Below are 18,496 nucleotides of genomic sequence, written 5' to 3' on the forward strand. Positions count from 1 at the left end.
GGCACATTCATGCTCTTGTACTTGGTAGTCCAGCTGAACACAGGTTTATGCCCCAGACTAATCATCGCATTAGCTCTACACCTCTGACACAATGTGATTGGAACAGTGCTTTTTTTGTATAAACAGTCTCTGCATTACATTCGGGAGAGGAGCATTTCTTCTGGGATTGTCCTGGAATGTGACGAACCGTGACTGAGATGCAGTCCTGCTGACTCTGACCTCGATCCTGAAAAGGATGATAGCCTGTTCTGCACAGGCCGGCTTACTGATACAACATACTCCAGAATGAGGGGTTAGGCTATATCAAGGGATCTGGCAGAGGGTACTCCCACTATGCTCTTGATAGTATAGGTAGTGTTAGGTAGAAGTATAATTACATAGTAATGTTATAATGGTTGAACTTTTTATCTTTTTCACCATTCTTGTAATGCTGGTTACAAGGCTTTGTTTATTATGCCTAGTAATTAATTACAGCACACTCTTTCTATACAAGAATACGATTGTTTCAATAAATGTTTGAAAAGCCAACTCATTTCTTTCTTGTGTTTACCTTGGCTATGAAAAAGTAAACAACTAAAAGGCAGATCTGCTTCCAAGTTTTCCTTGGGGAGTAAAGAGTGGTCAAGTTCGAGGTTGCTGATACCATCTGGTACCGTGGTAAGGTTAGGGGTTCAGATAGGGCACTGTGAGCTAGCTAGGAACCAGGCTTACATTTTCCGATGGTATGTGTGAGCTAAGTTCCCATATTCTGTAGCTTATGTTGTCCAGATACATAGACCTACTTAATTTGTAGAAACCATATAACAAGACAGCCTAGAGTCAATTGATGGGCATCATGGGAGAAAGGAATATGTTGAATCTTTTGTGTCAGGAAATCAGAGAGTCTAGCACCTGACATAATGAGTGTTGCTTCATTGGCTTAATCAAGGGGTCCAGGCATTAAGATAAAAAGCAAGAACAAAGAAGATATAAGTTACTTTCCTGTAACTGTAGTTCTCCAGTATTGGAAGCTTTCATAGATTCACATGCTTTAATCATTTCCCGTCATCATGATGGGAGTCCCTGGTACTTTAAAATAGTAGCAGTAGTAGTAATAGTACACAGATAGGTATGACTAGAAAAAGGCCTATGCCTCTTGGTTTATTAACCTATCATAGTCATTATTAAAAAAGGAACCAATGTTTTGTCTTAACCAATCAGCACCAATCACTCTGTAGAACACTCCAGAGAGAAGCTCAGTATCCTCAGATTTTCCTGCACTAGAGCTAAAGCTCACATGCTAAGATAAATTAGGTGAGCTTCCCCAGAGGAGGAGGGTGGGTCGCATGTGAATCTATGAAAGCTTCCAACATTGGAGAACTGCAGTTACAGGTAAGTAACTTATTTCTTACTCCAGTATTGGAACTTTCATATATTCACATGCTTGAATCAGAATAGCAAGCAGTTGAGTAGCACATTTACCATAACTTTGAAAAGCTTAACAGGAATATGTATCAATAAAACCTGCAAGAAGCCACCAAACAATATAACACTATAACAATATCAATAACAAATAAGGAAAATTCCTTCAAGCCTTAAACATAGCAAATGGTATACTGTATAGAAATGTAATACAGCTAAAGAGGTAGGGGAGTAGACAGGGGTGGTTAATCTTAATGGTATAGGTGCCAAAGTACTGCTTGACCCACCGCACTGTCATTTCAGACTGCAGAGTATAGGCAGTAGTGCCGGGTAAATATGTGTCTATTCTTCCACGTTGCTGCACGGCAAATCTCAGGAATTGACACTCCCACAAACAAAGCTGTAGACGTCAAAACAGCCCTCGTGGAATGGGCTCAGATTCACGAAGACAGAGGTTTGCCTGCTTTGTGATGGCAACTTTTTATGGCACTTGCGATCCAACTAGAAATACTCTGCCTGGAGTGAAGAGCCCTCTCTGCAGATGTCGTTGGATTCGGGAAGAAAGTCTTTAGTACTACATGCTCATTGAGGTGGAAATCAGATGGAACACTGGGTATGAATTTTGGATTTGTGCGGAGTAGAATTCCGTCCATTTTGAATTGCAAGAACGGTTCCTCTCTTAAAAAGGCCTGAATTTCACTGACCCATCTGGCTGAGGTCAAGCCAAGAAGCAAGGCCAACTTTCATGACAGGAACGTGATCTCAGCTGTGTGAATTGGTTCGAAATGGGGTTTCATCAATTGTGAGAGAACAGTGTTCAACTGTCATGCTGGAAGTGGAGGCCTTATGTAAATGTGTTGTACTTGTATAGCGCACTGTTACCCTAGGGTGTCCTGGCGCTGTACTCATACTGCTGGGAACCCTTCCTGGTTTTTCCCTGTGAAATGTCCACTCCTGGGCACCCCCAAGGTGAAGCCAGGCATCCCAACGCTGTTGGGGCCGCTGTGGAGATTAAGCAAGCTATTGCCCAGAGTTGCAGAGTGGGACACATGATTAGAGTAGGCACCGAGGCGAGAATTAACAGGTCCGAGGAAATTGAGCCCAAGACCTGCCGAGGCGGGAATTGAACCCTGGTCCCAGGCCAGACCTCTGCATCAGGGTCTGCCGCTCTAACCATTGAGCCACACTTCTCCACCATGCAATTGAAAAGGCATTCCCCCATGACCAGTTGGGGATTACAACTTGCACAGTACCGGCATTGCGGTTCTGGGGTGTTGCGTACAGGTCCAATTCTGGTGTGCCCCAGAATACGAATATGCTCTGCAGGGTTTGCTGGTGCAGCTCCCATTTGTGGCACGATGTTGTAAGCCTGCTGAGTGTCCACAATCGTGTTCTGACGTCCCGGGAAGTGTTCGACTCAGAGGCAGATTCTGTGACTTATGACCCATTCCCGCAACTTTTGTGGTTCCCTGGAAAGATGGTGAGATCGTGTGCCGCCCTGTAGGTTTATATAAGGCATCGTTGCAGTATTGGCCGTACGGACTAGCACTGATGAATCTTATATTCAGGCTCTTTATCTAATTGTGATGATTCTCTTACCCTCTTTGAAGAAATTTTAGACATTTTTGAAGAAGTAGAATGCTCACTCTCAGAGTCTGATACAGGGTCTGACCTGGTTTTCAATTTCTGGAGCCAGATAAGAAGACATCCTTCCCGGTCTCTAAAGGTTTTGTTTGAAAAGGTGCAACATATCTTGCAGTCTGACACCTTATGAGGAGGATAGAAACAATAAATACAGTCTTTATAAGGGTACTCTATATACAATCTCTTCTTCAAACAAGTGGCAAACTCCCTGAAGGCCTGGAAGTTCAGGCTGCACTATTACTGCTGAAACAGGTTCATGTCTGAACTGCATATGGCTGGTTCCAAACTGAAGTGGCATGGTGTGCAAAAACAATGGACTGGGATGAGGCCTGAGTAATTACCAGTGGCTGAGATTAATTCAAGCATTTCATCCAGCACTTTTTCGTACGCTTCAGTAAGCAAGATTAAAGTCATGGGTCTTTAAGGAGTGAGGTGGAACAGACAACATGATTTGTCTCTACCTGCTCCTGAAATCGGGTAGAACTAAGCACCAACAAGGACCTAAATTAATGTTAACAGATGAGACAACCCCCCCCCCCGAGGTAGAGAGCTTGATGTGGGGCACTGCTTATAATCTGGACAATGTGCTAGGGGGATATATAACATTCTGTTAATATAAAATAATTAAAAACCCACAATACTAGTGATGTTTCCATTCAGAGGTAACAAAGTGAAGGAGCTCAACGAGATAAAGAAAAGTTTCAATGCTAGGGGTGGATACAGACCTTGTGATGTGAACATAACAGGGATGACATATTAGATCATAGCAATAAAGGACCAAGGGAGAGAACCCCGTAAACCCAGTTGAGACCTGGGTGAATTCAGTAAACAACGTCTCAACAGGTATTGTTTTTAGACAAATTGAGAAAGTGTAAAATCAATTACGAAAGAATAGAAATGCCGAGAAAGCAATGATTTTTAGAAAATGTGGTCTGTATTTACAATTTTCATGAAACCAACTGTATTAGGTAAAACAGTACATAGTTTACCAGTTTAATCCACAAAAAGTGCACACAAAGTGCTTATGAGAGAAGTGAACGGCGCAAGTAAGACACATGACAAGGTGTAAAAACTGCATGAGAGGCACACACTTATTTTTTTTTAATGGATACATAACATGGACAATGAAACCATAATGAATACAGAGCATGTTAAGAACCAAAGGACACCATGATGTATGCTGAGTAGTCAACAGCGTTTCGACCAATTCAAACTAAGGTCATCAACAGGACAGGATTACACTTTAATCAGACTTTGCTGTGATTAAAGAAACAATACTACAGTCGTGAAGAAAGCAATTGTTTGTATCAATCAACTTAGAAGTATGCCCCAGGGTGCAGGAACCATACATGTGAATTTACACAGAAGTGCAAATGTATTGAGGTTTTGTGTTTAACTAAAAAGGGCGTATAGTCAGTCCAATAATGAGGGGAAGTGACAATCTCTGTTGATGTAGTCTACTGAAAGCCGCTCTGAAGAAGCGATGTAGGCACTGGAGCTATTCAAATTGAAAAATGCTCCGTGGTATGACTTCCCTACCAAGGCATGCAGGTTGTCGTGCCATAATATATCATAGAGCATTTCATCTAGAGCCTAGGGTTGAAGGAGCCTATGATCAAACCATACTGAATCTGGTAGAAGTGTTGGGGGTGCGGGGAGAGGAGAGAGGGTAGATGTTAATCAGAGGAGGAGAAATCCTAAAACTGGACACGCAACTTTATCCACTGATAATTGAGTATGAGGGGAAAGTGTTTACCCAATTGTGAAGCAATGTCATATATTTTTCTGTGACAATACTGATCAATGGCATATTAAGGTAAGTGTTCTTCGTGGTTGCCTTGTTCACATATGTGTTTCTTCATATAGTAATTGAACCAGTGAAATTTTCCATTACAATCCGTCATTTGTGTAATTTGTGCAATTTTGCGTTAAGCAAATTATGACACATCAGAAATGAAATTAAGTCAGTGTAAAATTTAGTACACTTTGTAGCTGCAGGGGACTTGGAGCAAAATAGGTCTTGTGGGAGACAGGTTTGAACAGAAAATGTGTCCCAAGAGATAATTTCTCCACAAATGAGTCCCTTGCTGCTATCTTTAGTGGCTTTTAAACTTGCATCACACCACAAAAGTAAAGCCTTGGGTCTGGAAACATTAATAGCCTTGCTAATGAGTGGGCTACCACCCAGGAGAAATCCTTTCTTAGGGCGGTTTCCCTCACCCACCAACGGTGGCATGCTTAATCATTGGGGAACCTCCATGTAACATGATGCCTAGTCATGATACGGGCTACAACCCCCTTACTGAGAGGGAGCAGCTCAGGGATGTTTTTGTACTGAGGGAGGTATATTCTAACTGCCCAATAGTTGAACTTGGGTGTTGAGGGGAGTAGAGCAAATGAGGAAAAACAGGGATTAAAACCAACTACCTATCAAACACTGACGACGCACAACCATACCACACTGCATAAGACTAGAAAGGCATGGCTAGAGGACATCCCTGACATGACCGATGACGAATGGACTGAAGTCTAGGCTAGTCTTCGAGGTGCGGCAGTCTCATCATGCTACTGTCTCACACAACTCAAATCTATACACCGCATATACTATACTTGATTCTGACTTTGGAGGATGGGCGCCATTCAGTCCCCATTATGTTTGAGATGTGGGGTGGAGGATTGGACCTTTATGCATACTGTTTGGGGCTGCACGGCACTGCAATCATTTTGGCTGAAAATTGTGGCATGCCTGAGCGAGGTGTTGTCGTGGGATCTCCCACTTGAGCTGAAACTACTGTTATTACATAGTATTGATGGTATAGGTGGGAATCGGTACAAGCAACACCTGTTGTTTTTATCCATTACCATTGCTAAACGGGATATCGCCCAGCAAAGAAGAGTGTGTCCCTCGGACGATCAGCAGGTGGAAAAGGGCCATTGGTGATTGCATGAATGCCGAAATCGCGGTGTTCCAAGCTTGTGGTTGCCCCCAAAAGCATAGGAAAATTTGGCTACGTTGGGCGGATTACCGGGGCATAGAGTTACCCCCCTCCTCACTCCAGACCCATGATCGGCTGTGCTCCTCTAACGATATTGGTCTCTTATGGGGGAGTGATTCAGTTTAGGGCACCAGAGGTTGGAATCATAAATACATTGCAAAATGGGGATACCTCTCAGAACATAGATCATAGACTTTTTTGTCAGTGGAGTACTACAAAAGTTTTCTCCACAGATGCTCACTTGGGGCCATATGTAGGTAAATTACATTTACCGATTCTTAAATACCGAATTTTACCGATTCGGTATTTATGAATCGGTAAATGTAATGTAGGTAAATTATTACTGATTCGGTAAATATCGGTATTTAAGAATCGGTATTTACCGAATCGGTAATGGCAACTGGCTTCCCATTCATTCCTATGGGCCTGGAGGCCCATAGGAATGAATGGGAAGCCAGTTGCCATTACCGATTCGGTAAATACCGAATCGGTAATAGGGGAGGCATTATCATGGGTGGCAGGGTGTCACATTGACACCCTGTTGCACCCCTGATTCGTGTATGTGTGCACATGTGGCGCACATACATGCCCTAAGGGCATGTATGTCTGCCACATTGCACATTTCAAATAGCACAATAATGCTTTTTTACAGGTATTCGTCATTTACCATCAACTTTTAGTTGGTGGTAAATAACGAATCCACACACCGACGAGACACTCCCCCTACATATCATTTCAGGATTCGGTATTTACCGATTCTGTAATTTTACCGATTCGGTAAATTACCGAATCCTGAAATATGCCCCCTACATAGCAAAAGCCTAAATACCGGTCGGTAACGGGATATTTACCGAAAATCGTCCGTTACCGACCGGTATTTGGCTTCCTACATATGGCCCTGGATGAGCGGTGGTTATTTAAGGAATCTTAAAGAAAAAAATGATTAATGTTTCCCTTTCTAGCGTTAATGTTGTCAAGCTCAAATATGCTCAAAACAACAGGTACATTTGTGTCTGTGTCGTTCATTTATCTTATGAAAAAGACATTTACATCGAACAAAAACATACACCGTTATGTTTACACCAAAGACAATCCATTAATCAAGTCAAAACACCAATAAAGTAATAGGTCAAATCATAAATACATACTCCAAGAAAGAGAACAGGACATTCTTAACTTTATATACAAAAACAAAATCACAAAAAGAGGGACATACTATACAGTAAATGTACCCTATTGGCCTACTGTGCCACTTAGTTGGTATATTAAATCATAAGTGTCAAAATTTTTCCTGTAACCCAAATCTATTATTGATGTCCTCAATTTTGTGCTACTACGGGGTCCTAGGTGAGGTCAGAGGAATTTTATACATATTCTTATCTCAGCCATGTGAATAGAGCTTGTATGTTCAGTGCTATTGCGCAGTGACTTTCAAAATGGTGACTCTTGGCCACACGAAATACGTGCCAACGCGGTTCGACCTTCTTTGTTGGACCAGGGGCATTGTTTCAAAAGAAGGTCTTCCTCAGGACTGGGGACTTGTGGAGGACACTGTGATTATACAATATGGTGCATACATCTATTAGTTAATGCAATTTTTTATTGTAGTTGGTGTTTCTGTGATTGTAAACACATACTGATCGTCTACCTTGGGGTTCCTAAACATATATTTGGGGGCCACATCTTAGGCGGAGCTAAGTCCGTGGAAGGAATCAGGAATCGGGAGGCTTCCCTTATGAGGCCTCAAGGTATCTTTGAAGACAAAGGGGGATGGATCTGAAAGTTTAAAAAGCCAGAAGGAGAAGGCTATTAGAACAAACTTAAAGTAAATACAATTATATACAAAAATGAATCTATGTAAAACGCTTGGGGTGGGCGTTTTAAGTAGAAAACTCTTTGAAGGGGTCTGTGTTCAACCCGTGTGGGACGAGTGTCCGTTTTGTAGTTCACTCCTTGTGGCGAGACCTGCACCATTGTGAATACGCATGCTCTTACTTTGTACAGTTAGGTGATTCAGAATATGGGGCTAGCGTCGTGTGTTAGGCGTGAAGTACTTGAGAACACATGCAGAGCCAAGGTGCTGCCTTCGTGTTGATGCAATGGGACAGAAATAATCACAAGCTTGCGGATACCTTAAACGCGCTCTTCCGGAGTTTCTTTTGTTCTTCTTATTCCCTCTTTAAATCGGGATAGACCAGCAGCTCCTGTGGCTGTGTCAGCGGATCGCATGGGTGAAGTGACTCAGGACTTCCGTACTTCCTGAAGTGGAGTTCGTGCGTGGTGACATGAGGAAAGCGTCATCATCAGACGCCGTACTCTAAGGCAAATGCCTGACTTGATCAGGGATCGTCTTGCTTTTGCCTGACTTCCTGTGAGGGTTGCCATGGGGATTTCAGGACTCTCGATACGCGGACTAAGTGATATCATTTAGCCATCCACAATACCGGTTGTGAGGCTGTTTCTGTAAACGAATTCTCATTTTGTGGTTCTTGAACATGGGCATTGTTCTACTTATTGCTGTGACTGATGAAGCTATTTGATTACGGAACATGAGAAAAACTTAACAGCTTTTTTTGTGGTCGGTCTCTGGGGATCTACAATTGATGATGGTTGGCATAATGATGAGCAGTCGTGGACTTACTTCATAGGCAGTGCAAGATCTCACTAAACTCATCGAGTCCATTGACAGTGGTTCCGAGGTGCAATATAGTTTTAGCTTCAAAACTGGCAAGGAGGGTATCAACGTTCCTTCCAGTGACATGTTTTAGAACTGTCCATTTAATATCTTGTGGGCCATGTCCCTTTTCGATACGGTGTAGTACCATGGGTGCATTTGGCAGTTAATCCTTGAGCGCTGTTGGATGATTCTCTTTTTGACGACTTGTGTGGTTTTTCCGATGTATGCCATCTGGCAAGGGCAGACTATGCAGTATATAAGATTGGTTGTATTACAGTTAGTGAATTCCTCATGGATGATGGTATTATTTCCATATTCAAATTTGGCTCCCTCTATGGTACTAGCGCAAGACATACAGTTACCTACCATTAAGGGACACTGAAAGTGGGGCAAGGCTAACAATGTTTGTAGCGTGTTCCTTGGGCTCTTGATTTTTTAGTTGGCATGTACCAGTTTGTCTTTGATATTTTTATTTCTTTTCAAGGCAAATACTGGAATTTCTTTTAACTCTTCTAGACCTTTGACTGTATGCCAATTCTTTCTTACGATTTTTTTGAGTTGGTTGGTGATGCCTGAGAAGGTCGTAACGCATACCAGTGGCATATCCTTTGTTGTTACTTTTGGTATCAACAGTGTTTCCCTTGGTGTATACCATGCACGTTTCATAGATCGCTTCACTAGTTTGCGTGGATATTTTCTGTTGACCAATTTCTCCAATAGAATTTTGGCATTAGTGAAATAGTCTTCCTTTTTCGTGCAATTTCTTCTAATTCGCAAGAATTGGCTGTAAGGTAAATTCTGTCGCAGATCTCTTTGATGGAAACTCGAAAAATGCAGAAATGTATTTCTGTCAGTTTGTTTTGTGTATAAAGTGGTATACAGAGCTCCATCTTCATGCTTTATCAAAAGGTCTGGAAAGTTGATTTCTTCTCTCTGGATGTCAGGATTCCTTTGATTTAGCCAGTTTGGAAATCTTGCAGTGTTTCAGGTGTTCCTCTCCAGAGCCTAAACACGTTGTTGATGTAGCAACGCCAGATTTTTATATAACCATCGAATGGGTTGTTGTTGTATACCCACCTTTCTTCATACAGGGCCATAAACATAACCGCCATTTCAGGCGCAAAGGGGCATCCCACTGCAGTCCCCTTTGTTTGTAGAAATTGTTCGTCATTGAATTGGAAGAAGTTGTATTTTAAGCATATTTCCGCCATCTCTACTAGGAATTCAGTTGGTACATTATGTGTTCTTGGTGTGTTCTTCAGGAAGTGATGGAGGGCTTCCAAGCCTGCTTCTTGGGGAATGTTAGTATACAAACTAATTATATCGAGTATCACCAGAAGTTTAGCTTATTGGTAGAAGATATGTCCTTTGATAATTGTAATTGCTTGCATTGGGTCTCGAAGGAAACTTGTAGTATCTACAACCAATGGTTTGAGGAACGTGTCCATGTATTTTGCAGGTCGCTCGAAGATGGAGTTAACCCCCAAGATTATTGGTCGTCCTGGTGGATTAATGGCGTCCTTGTGAATCTTCGGGAGGACGTACATTAGAGGCACCCTGGGGTGGTCATTGAACAAGTATTTGGCTTCTGTTTTTTGATACCCAGCCATGATCTTCTCCTGTCTTTATCAGTATGGACAGTTTACTTTGTACCACTTTAGTCCAGTCGGTATCGTTTTTTCAATAGTGTTCTTAGTTGGATAGTTGCCGGTGGATTTCCGCTTCGTACTTTTCTCTTTCCATAATGACGATGGCGCCGCCTTTATCCGCAGGTTTTACTATAATTTCTTGATTTTTCATCAGCTTTTCAAGAGCGGACTTTTCACTTTTAGTCATATTCCACTTGGTGTAATTACATTTTCTCTCTAGAGAGTCCAAGTCTCTCATCACATTTTTTTTTTAAATGAGGAGTTCCATCGGTATACTAGAGGTGGGTGGAAAGAAAGTTGACTGTTATTTAAGGCCCGAGTAATTCCTTTCAGGTGTGTAGGGTTTATCTGCAAAGAATGATTTAAGACGCATTTTTCTGAAGAGTTGGATGATTTCCAGTTTTGTTTGAGCCATATCAGGTTTGTTTGATGGTATAAAGGTTAGGCCTTTATTCAGTACTTGGATTTCTTTCGTAGATAGACTAATATTCTTTAGATTGAAGATGGAGTTGGATTCCTTTCTCACCATCTGTAAGTTTGGTGTCTCGTTGTTATTTCGCCTTGATATTGATTGGGGATGGGGTTGTACCATTGTTTCACTCTGGTTCTGCCTCTGGGACGTCCGTTGCCTCTGTCTAAAAAAGGTTCCGGTCCTTGGTAGAATTTTACTTGCTGTTTACCCCTATTGCTTGTAGCTGGTCCTGCGTCACTCGAACTGTCGTAGTAGGATGAAGCGTCTGGAAAAGAAATGATTTGTCTTTTGCTGCTCTCCTCGTACGTCCTCAACGCTCTGGTATTTGCTGGTTGTTTATAATACTCCTTGTCCAAGTACGGGTAGGCCTTTTTCTCACTAAATTGCAGAGAAAACTTTTGTAGTACTCCACTGACAAAAAAATCTATGATCTATGGTCTGAGAGGTATCCCCATGTTGCAATGTACCTCTAACGACATTGGTCCTTTTACAACTAAGACTACCATGTAAAGCCTCCGGCATGGGTATCTAATTAGTCAATTATTGATTTGTGGGATTCAAGATGATCTGCACAAAGTTTTTTGTTGTTGTATATGTAAATGGCAGTGACTCATCTAGATATGGGGGTCACTGGACTAGGGAAAAGCTAGTTTAATTATCTTGTCATATTTAAAGCAGAAGCTAGAGGGTGAAATTGACTTTGAAAACAAGCATATGCTTCCGACTGCCAATGAATCTTATGGGAGTCCGTCCAAAGAATAACACACGTATAAGCGTATTAGCCTCCAGTTTAAAGAGCAAATGCTCTCCCATTAAACAATGTTGCAGCTGAAATATGATAGAAGGCTGCCGCTTTTGATGTCAGCCGCTCGGCAGCCATCTTGACATGTGTGTGTTCATGAAAAGTAAATGAGTAACAAACTAGGATACTAAATTGCTAAGCCGCTGTAATATAATACAGTCATGTGGGTGGCTGCCACTAAATGTTGTAGCAGTCCATAGTCAAAAACTAACCCCCGTGTGCATGTAGTCAAATCGAGTTATCAAAACCCGACCCACATTCCCAAACATTCCTTTTCCAAAACGCCGGCTTGCCGCTCGCCACGCCAAGTAAAGGAAACCTTGTGCGAGGCGTTGTGCGTCTTTATAAGCTGCACTATGATTGGCTAACATGGACCAATCACGAAGGAGGAGGTTGCTTTCTGTGTTGGGACTCAGAATACTGAGAAATGCAGTCCGACAAGGAGTGTATTGTGGCAAAGCCTATAATGCATACGTTAGCAGCCCATATTGTGGTTGTTGATGTTAACAGGTGCTCAAGTAGTAGTTAGCATATGTTCAATAGATTATAAGCAAGGTATTAATACCTCTAACATCTCTTATAGTCAGTTAGCCATAGGCGCATGTTGTATGTAAAGCAGAGTAACTGGCAAGGTATTAATGAATGCCACCCACCTTGCTTCTAGTATACTTATGGACGCTAATGTTGGCCACCGCGTAAGATGTTAAAAGCCCCAAGGCAACCTAAAAGCCATTTAATAGATACTATATTAGGCAGTGTGATACATATAGTAGCTGCCTAAGATTCATCCTATAGTTGAGGAGACTCAGAAAATTATGTGCATCAGCCATGGGTCTAGTGAGTTTGTGTGCTTTTCTCTTTCAACTGATATGGTTTTAAGGGGTGTACAAGAGGAAGCGATATTGACGATCTTAAGGGATCAATGTCCGTGGAATTTCATCATTGAGGCCATGTTTATTGCTCTGTAATCTGAATACCCATCTTTGTTCCCTGACAAAGAGCAGTCTGGTGATGTTGGTAGTTGTCGGTATGTTTGGCTTATCGAGGACAGTACATCTTAGATCATCAGCTCTGTGTCCTTTTTCCAAAAAGCGATTGGTAAGTTTAATTGCCTCCTTCACTCTCAGATGCTCCATGGGATCACTGGATGGTTTTGTGTATATCGTTATGTTGATCTGTTGTATTATTTTGAGTACATTTGAGCAGCAGCACCCATAAGTCCTGAAGAAAGCCGCAACACCAGTCGGGTCATTGGCTGAAACATGTCAACTTGTGTGACACACAAGCGGGTTTAATGTGTCCCATAGTGCTACGCTGTTTTTTAATCCTTACCAGGACCCAAATGGAAGATTTTGTAGCAAACCCTATAGTTAGTTTTAATCACGGTTTTTCCTCATTTGCTCTGCTGCCCTCACCACCCAAGCTCTACTATTGAGTATTTAGTAAATACCTCACTTAGTACAAAAACATCCCTGAGCTCCTCCCTCTCAGTGAGGGGGTTGCAGCCTGTATCGTGACTAAGCACATCGATACGAAGAGGTTCCCCAATGATGAAGTATGCCACCGCTGGTGGGTGAGGGAAACCGTCGTAAGAAAGGATTTCTCCTGGGTGGTAGCCCCTTCATTAGCGAGGCTAGTAATGGTTCCAGACCCAAGGGTTTACTTTTGTGGTGTGATATATGAAGTAGGGGAGCTAACCCTTGCGGGTCTTTAAACCTCCTCAAGCACTCTTTTTGTGAAACGATTTTAAACTTGTATATCTTCACATTAAATTTTCACTTTGATATACCCGAATGTTCATTTAGCATAATATACACATCATTTTGCTTAATTTCCCAATATTTTGTGTGATTTTTGGAAAATATTTACACATTTTCCCACACCTTTAATGGTGATATGAAGGAGGATTTCTAAACGTTCTGTTCCCTCATGGAAGTGGACGCACATTAGGGGCACTGTATTTTGTAGGAGGTGCACCACGTTGCTATCTAAAGGGCTGTGGAATGCCACTTTTGATCAGCAAGTCTTGTGGCTTGATCTATTTGCATCTTTAATGGAAAAAGCCAACCAAAAAACAGATATTGAAAAAGACTGCTTGTGAACCTATAAAACACAGTAGAGCACACATTATGTTTCCAGAAATAACAATGGTGGTCCTGTACCTTTACATAGGTTATCATGTAAAAAGTCAATCGACTCAAGCAAGTCTCTCTTCATAATCATTCCAAAGACAGCAAACCAGTGCTTCTTAAAACACTGCAATATATCAGACAATGTCCAAGGGGGCTTCAAAAACAGAACCTTAAAATAAACAAAAAGAGAAAAAGCATTAGCATTCCCACATTTCAGAGATCCTAGATATTTAGCCCAAGTAATGATCATTATAGTAGGTAAAATGCAGTTCAACCAGCAGTATGTTCATGAAATAAAATAGTAGCAAGATTCAAGTAAGATTGAAAGAGCTTTAAAAAATCAACAGTCCTTCTAGAGCAGCAGTGCACAATGAGCAAATTACAGACTCAGTGACTCAAATGTTCAACTGATAGAAAGCAGAATTTCCAGTGTCAATTTGCATGTACATATTTTAACAACTACACTGTTGGCATATCAGCACCAGTTCTCCAAATGTATTCTGGTAGTTGCATAATAGTTTCAAGTACTCACAAACAGAAACTGTGCCATCAGTACTGGTGCATTCAGGGGTTGCGTTTTTGCACCTGTATGTTTCTTGATCATCAATGGCACTCATTAGCAGAAAGAAGCTGGTAGGTTTGAGGGTGCTTGAAATTCTGATAATAGTATTTCAGGTAAAGTATCACTCCAGCACATGCAAGTGCAACTATCTCAATGCATTTGGGAAAATTGGCACTCATGCAAAGCACGTACACTTTCCCCCTGTAATTGTTAGGCTAACCCTGCAACTATGTGGCTGAAGAATCATAGGACGCACCTACATGCTTTGGAGTGGTACTTTGACAGACAAAGCAGCATTCCAAGCATGCCCAAAACTACTGGCAGATCGTAATGCATAGCAAACACAAGGAGATGATGGACGGAGCGCTGAAACTTTTCAGACACTCACCCCCAGTCACAGATCTGGGTTGAATCCATCATCCATTTGCCACTGGATTCAAGATTGCTTGGCTGAAGAGGGGTGTTACCCCGAAACCGGTCCCAGGATGCTTGTTTCCGGTCCAGGGAAGGAATGGCTTGGCAGTTCGGGCTGGACTGTTCCCATGAGGCACAGGACCAAGACTGATTTGCATATAGCTGGGTCTGAACTGGGGTGGTGGAGTGAGCCAAAGAATGATGATGGATTCAACCCAGATCTGTGACTGGGGGCTGAGTGTCTGAAAAGTTTCAGCACACCGTCCATCATCTCCTTGTGTTTGCCTGGATTGTAATGCATAGCATGAGCCAGTGGGAGACGGTCCGCTTCTGAATTGCTTTGCCATTCTTGAAACCCACGTACCCAATGAAAATTCGGTCATCAATCTAGTAATGAGGGGGATTGTCACGGGGAAAACTGAGGGTGCTGCGGGAATCCAGACAGTGCAGTCACTTTTTGGTCCTAAGAGCCAGTTTGTCTGAAAAAAAGTGGTTAAAGGAGTATGAACCAAAAAAGACTGCAGCTTGCTAATACACAGAGTCGAAGTAATGGCGCTTACAAACACAGTTTTAAAGGAACAATTGCAAGGAACTACTTTGTATAGCCTCATAGGTTGACGCCATAAAACATGTGAGCATCAAATTAAGGTACCACTGATGCATAACAATGGGAGAAGGTGGAAACAACAGTCAACACCATCGGAAAACGAATAACAATTGATGAATCATAAAAAATAAAAAAAGGCTGATCTGGTAAACCAAAAAAAGGTCAAATGGGCCGACAAATAGCCCTTATATGTGCACACACCAAAGCCTTACCAGGCTATGAATAAGTGCAAATTAAAACACTTCTGATAAGTGTGCCTTGAGGTGGGTGAACTTCAGCTGCAAATGGAAGACAGGAACATCTTAAGGCCAGATGGATAGCTCAGGGCTTTGATCTCTAGAGCAGTGAGATGATGGTCTCATCCGAGGAAGGAGGCATCTGTAAGTACGGTCGCCACGGCCAGAGGAAGGCAGAAGAGTTTCCCGCATGTAAGGTGGTTTGAAACCAGCCACCACCGCAGGCCTTGAGCTACATCCGGGGACATATGGATGCTTTTCACCAGGACTCCCCAATGATGAGCCTACTGAAAATGGAGACACCATTTAAGCGCGGGCATGTTCCATCGAGTGTGAGGTACCAATAAGTTGCAAGAGACGAGACGGAGAAAAGAACTGCTAGAAACACTGCTCCCTTGTAAAAGTCGTATTTGTAGCCTGCATGTTCTCAACTCTCTGGGGTCATGGGAAGCCTTGAGGGTGACAGTGTTCAGCTCCACCCAGGTGAGGGAATGATGCTGGGAGGGCTGGAGGAGGAGCTTGGGGAGGCTTTTCAAAAACACATGGTCAAAGAGCAGGAAGATTGTGTACCAGAAGTGGTCCAAAAAGTAGCTGTGATGATCTTGCTTTCAGCAGTCAGTCATCGAGGTGCAGTAATGCAAAGATCATCGACCTGCAAAGATTTGCTCTGACCACAGACTTCGCTTTTGTGAATGCGAAGGGAGATGTTAGTCTAAATGAGAGGACAGCCAATTGCCTGTGGTCAGAGCCCACCAGAAAAATGCAGTTACCCTTTTGCATGACTGCACGATTAGGACATGAAAGTATAGCACAGTCTTACAGCTCAAGAGTTAGAATGAGCTGTGTAAGGGACAGCATCTGGAACTTCTTCAGGAGTTCAAAATAGTAAAATCCAGAATGGGATAGAGGGCACTGTCTTACTTGAGAACAGGAAAATAATGAGAACACCATCCCTGCCCGATTTCGTTCTCTGGGACTAACGCCATAGCTTCTTGGCTGAAGCGAGTGAGAGCTTCCTGCTAAATAAAGCGGGAATGACATTTAAGGTGACAAAGAACAGAGAGATGCTTCTCCTGGACTGCACTTATTTTTCCACCAACAATCTTTGATCCAGGGCAAGAGAGAGCACCAACAAGAGGGAGAAAAGAAAGAGAAAGCATGGATGAAGAAGAACATTCAAGAGTGAGATAAAGAGGCAGGGAGGGTTTGGTGGTGGATTAAAGAGGCATGAGGTGGAATCAAGGGTACACTGCCTTGGTATTTGTCACCCCGACCTTTGATAGCACTGGACGAGGGCTGGTAAGCAAATCTTTGGGCTGTGGTACTTTTCTTTTTGTCAAATAAGCACTTTGGGGTGGGATGGTATTTTGGGCGGAGGGAGGAAGGAAGAGGGAAGGTAGGGACAGAGAGAGGGAGGGGAAGGACAGAGAGAGAGGTAGGGGAAGGACAGAGAGAGAGGGAGGAGAAGAACAGAGAGAGAGGAAGGGGGAAATTAAAACTAGGAGAGAAAGAATCATTAACTGAATGGAATATATATTTAAGACAATATTTTTGTTAGAGCTATTCTAACATACAACCCCGAAGTAATCCAGTACAGGGAGGCAATGGGAGAGGGAGAATATAGAAAGTAGGAAGAAGGAAGGGGCGAGAGTACTGGTCAGGCAGAGGTGATGGGGACAGTGTGTGTGGTGGCTGGGAGGAGAAAGAGTGTGTGGTAGATGGGAGGGAAGGGGTTGGAGAGAATCAGTTTGCGACCTCAAGCTACAGACACAAGAGAGAGGGGATTGGTTGAGAAGCAAAGAAAGGCCCTGCAATGCAATCATTTCTTAAAAGACAAAACAACACATAAAAACAGCCAGTACATTTGGCGAGACAGCCAGTGGGCTGATGTAAGATGTGACTGACAATGTCTGAAGCCAATGGCTGAAGAGTCAGTGGGTGAAGTTGATCTGACTCAAAGCCCACTCTAGGTATACTGGTAGCAACTGGTCTTTCCACAATTAAATCAGTAGCAATAGTTATCTTTCCACAACAGACAGCGACCTGGATGACAGATAATTGTCTCCAGCAAAACGTCAATAAAACCAAGATTATGCTCTTTGGCAAGGCCCAACAGCTTTGGGAACCTGACTGGAGGACATTGGAATTGGGCACGGCACCCACTCCTAAACTGGTGGTAAAGAATTTGGCGTTCGTCTAGATAAGGCACTCATAATGAAAGAGCAGGTTGGGACCACTGCAGGAACTTGCTTTCATATGTTGCTCTTATCACAGAGAGTTTTTCCTTTTCTTCCTAATTCGACGAGTAAGACCTAGATTCAAGCTCTAGTCATCAGCCGCCTAGAATATTGTAATGCTTTATTGGCTTCCATCAATGAGACAGGGATTCATAAATTGCAAGTAGTCCAGAATACTGCAGCACATCCCATAACTAACCTACAACCCAGAACGTCGTCTTCACTTTTGCATTCTCTTCATTGGCTGCCAATTCATAAAAGAATCATTTTTTAAATATGTTGTCTGGCACATAAATCCGTAAATGGCAAAGGCCTAAGTTATCTGTCTGCAAGGCTTTTAACTTACCTGCCAGGTAGATCGTTAAGATCTAGTGATAAAGCCCTGCTTCCTATTCCTCGAAAAAGAAAATCTCGTTCAGGAAGCAGGTCTTTTTCTTATTTAGTCCCTCGGTATTGGAACAAGCTTCCACTTCACTTAGATCATTGTATGGATCATTTTAAATTCAGAAAACTTAAGTCCGAGCTGTTTCTGGCCTAGTAGCTTTGATTCTGTTATGACCTGGGCTGTGCCGAGATACCCCTAACGGAGTGATTAGTGCACCTTATAAATTAAAATAACATAACATAACAGCTAAAGTGGCAAGTAGTCAAGACCTAGAAAGTATGC

At 42.5% G+C, this 18,496-nt stretch overlaps 1 protein-coding gene across 5 annotated transcripts in view; it reads right to left on the minus strand.

Moving 5' to 3' along the window:
* Nucleotides 1-18,496, minus strand: part of SWT1 (SWT1 RNA endoribonuclease homolog) — a 976,200-nt gene that overhangs the window by 361,292 nt on the left and 596,412 nt on the right. For all 5 annotated transcript variants that reach the window (XM_085601694.1, XM_085601692.1, XM_085601689.1 and 2 more), the window contains one exon: nucleotides 13,804-13,942. In XM_085601694.1, coding sequence (XP_085457820.1) covers nucleotides 13,804-13,942 — 139 coding nt within the window. The remainder of the gene's footprint in view (nucleotides 1-13,803; nucleotides 13,943-18,496) is intronic.

Source organism: Triturus cristatus, chromosome 4_2 (genome assembly GCF_964204655.1).
Source record: "Triturus cristatus chromosome 4_2, aTriCri1.1, whole genome shotgun sequence".
In the NCBI taxonomy this organism is placed as follows: domain Eukaryota; kingdom Metazoa; phylum Chordata; class Amphibia; order Caudata; family Salamandridae; genus Triturus; species Triturus cristatus.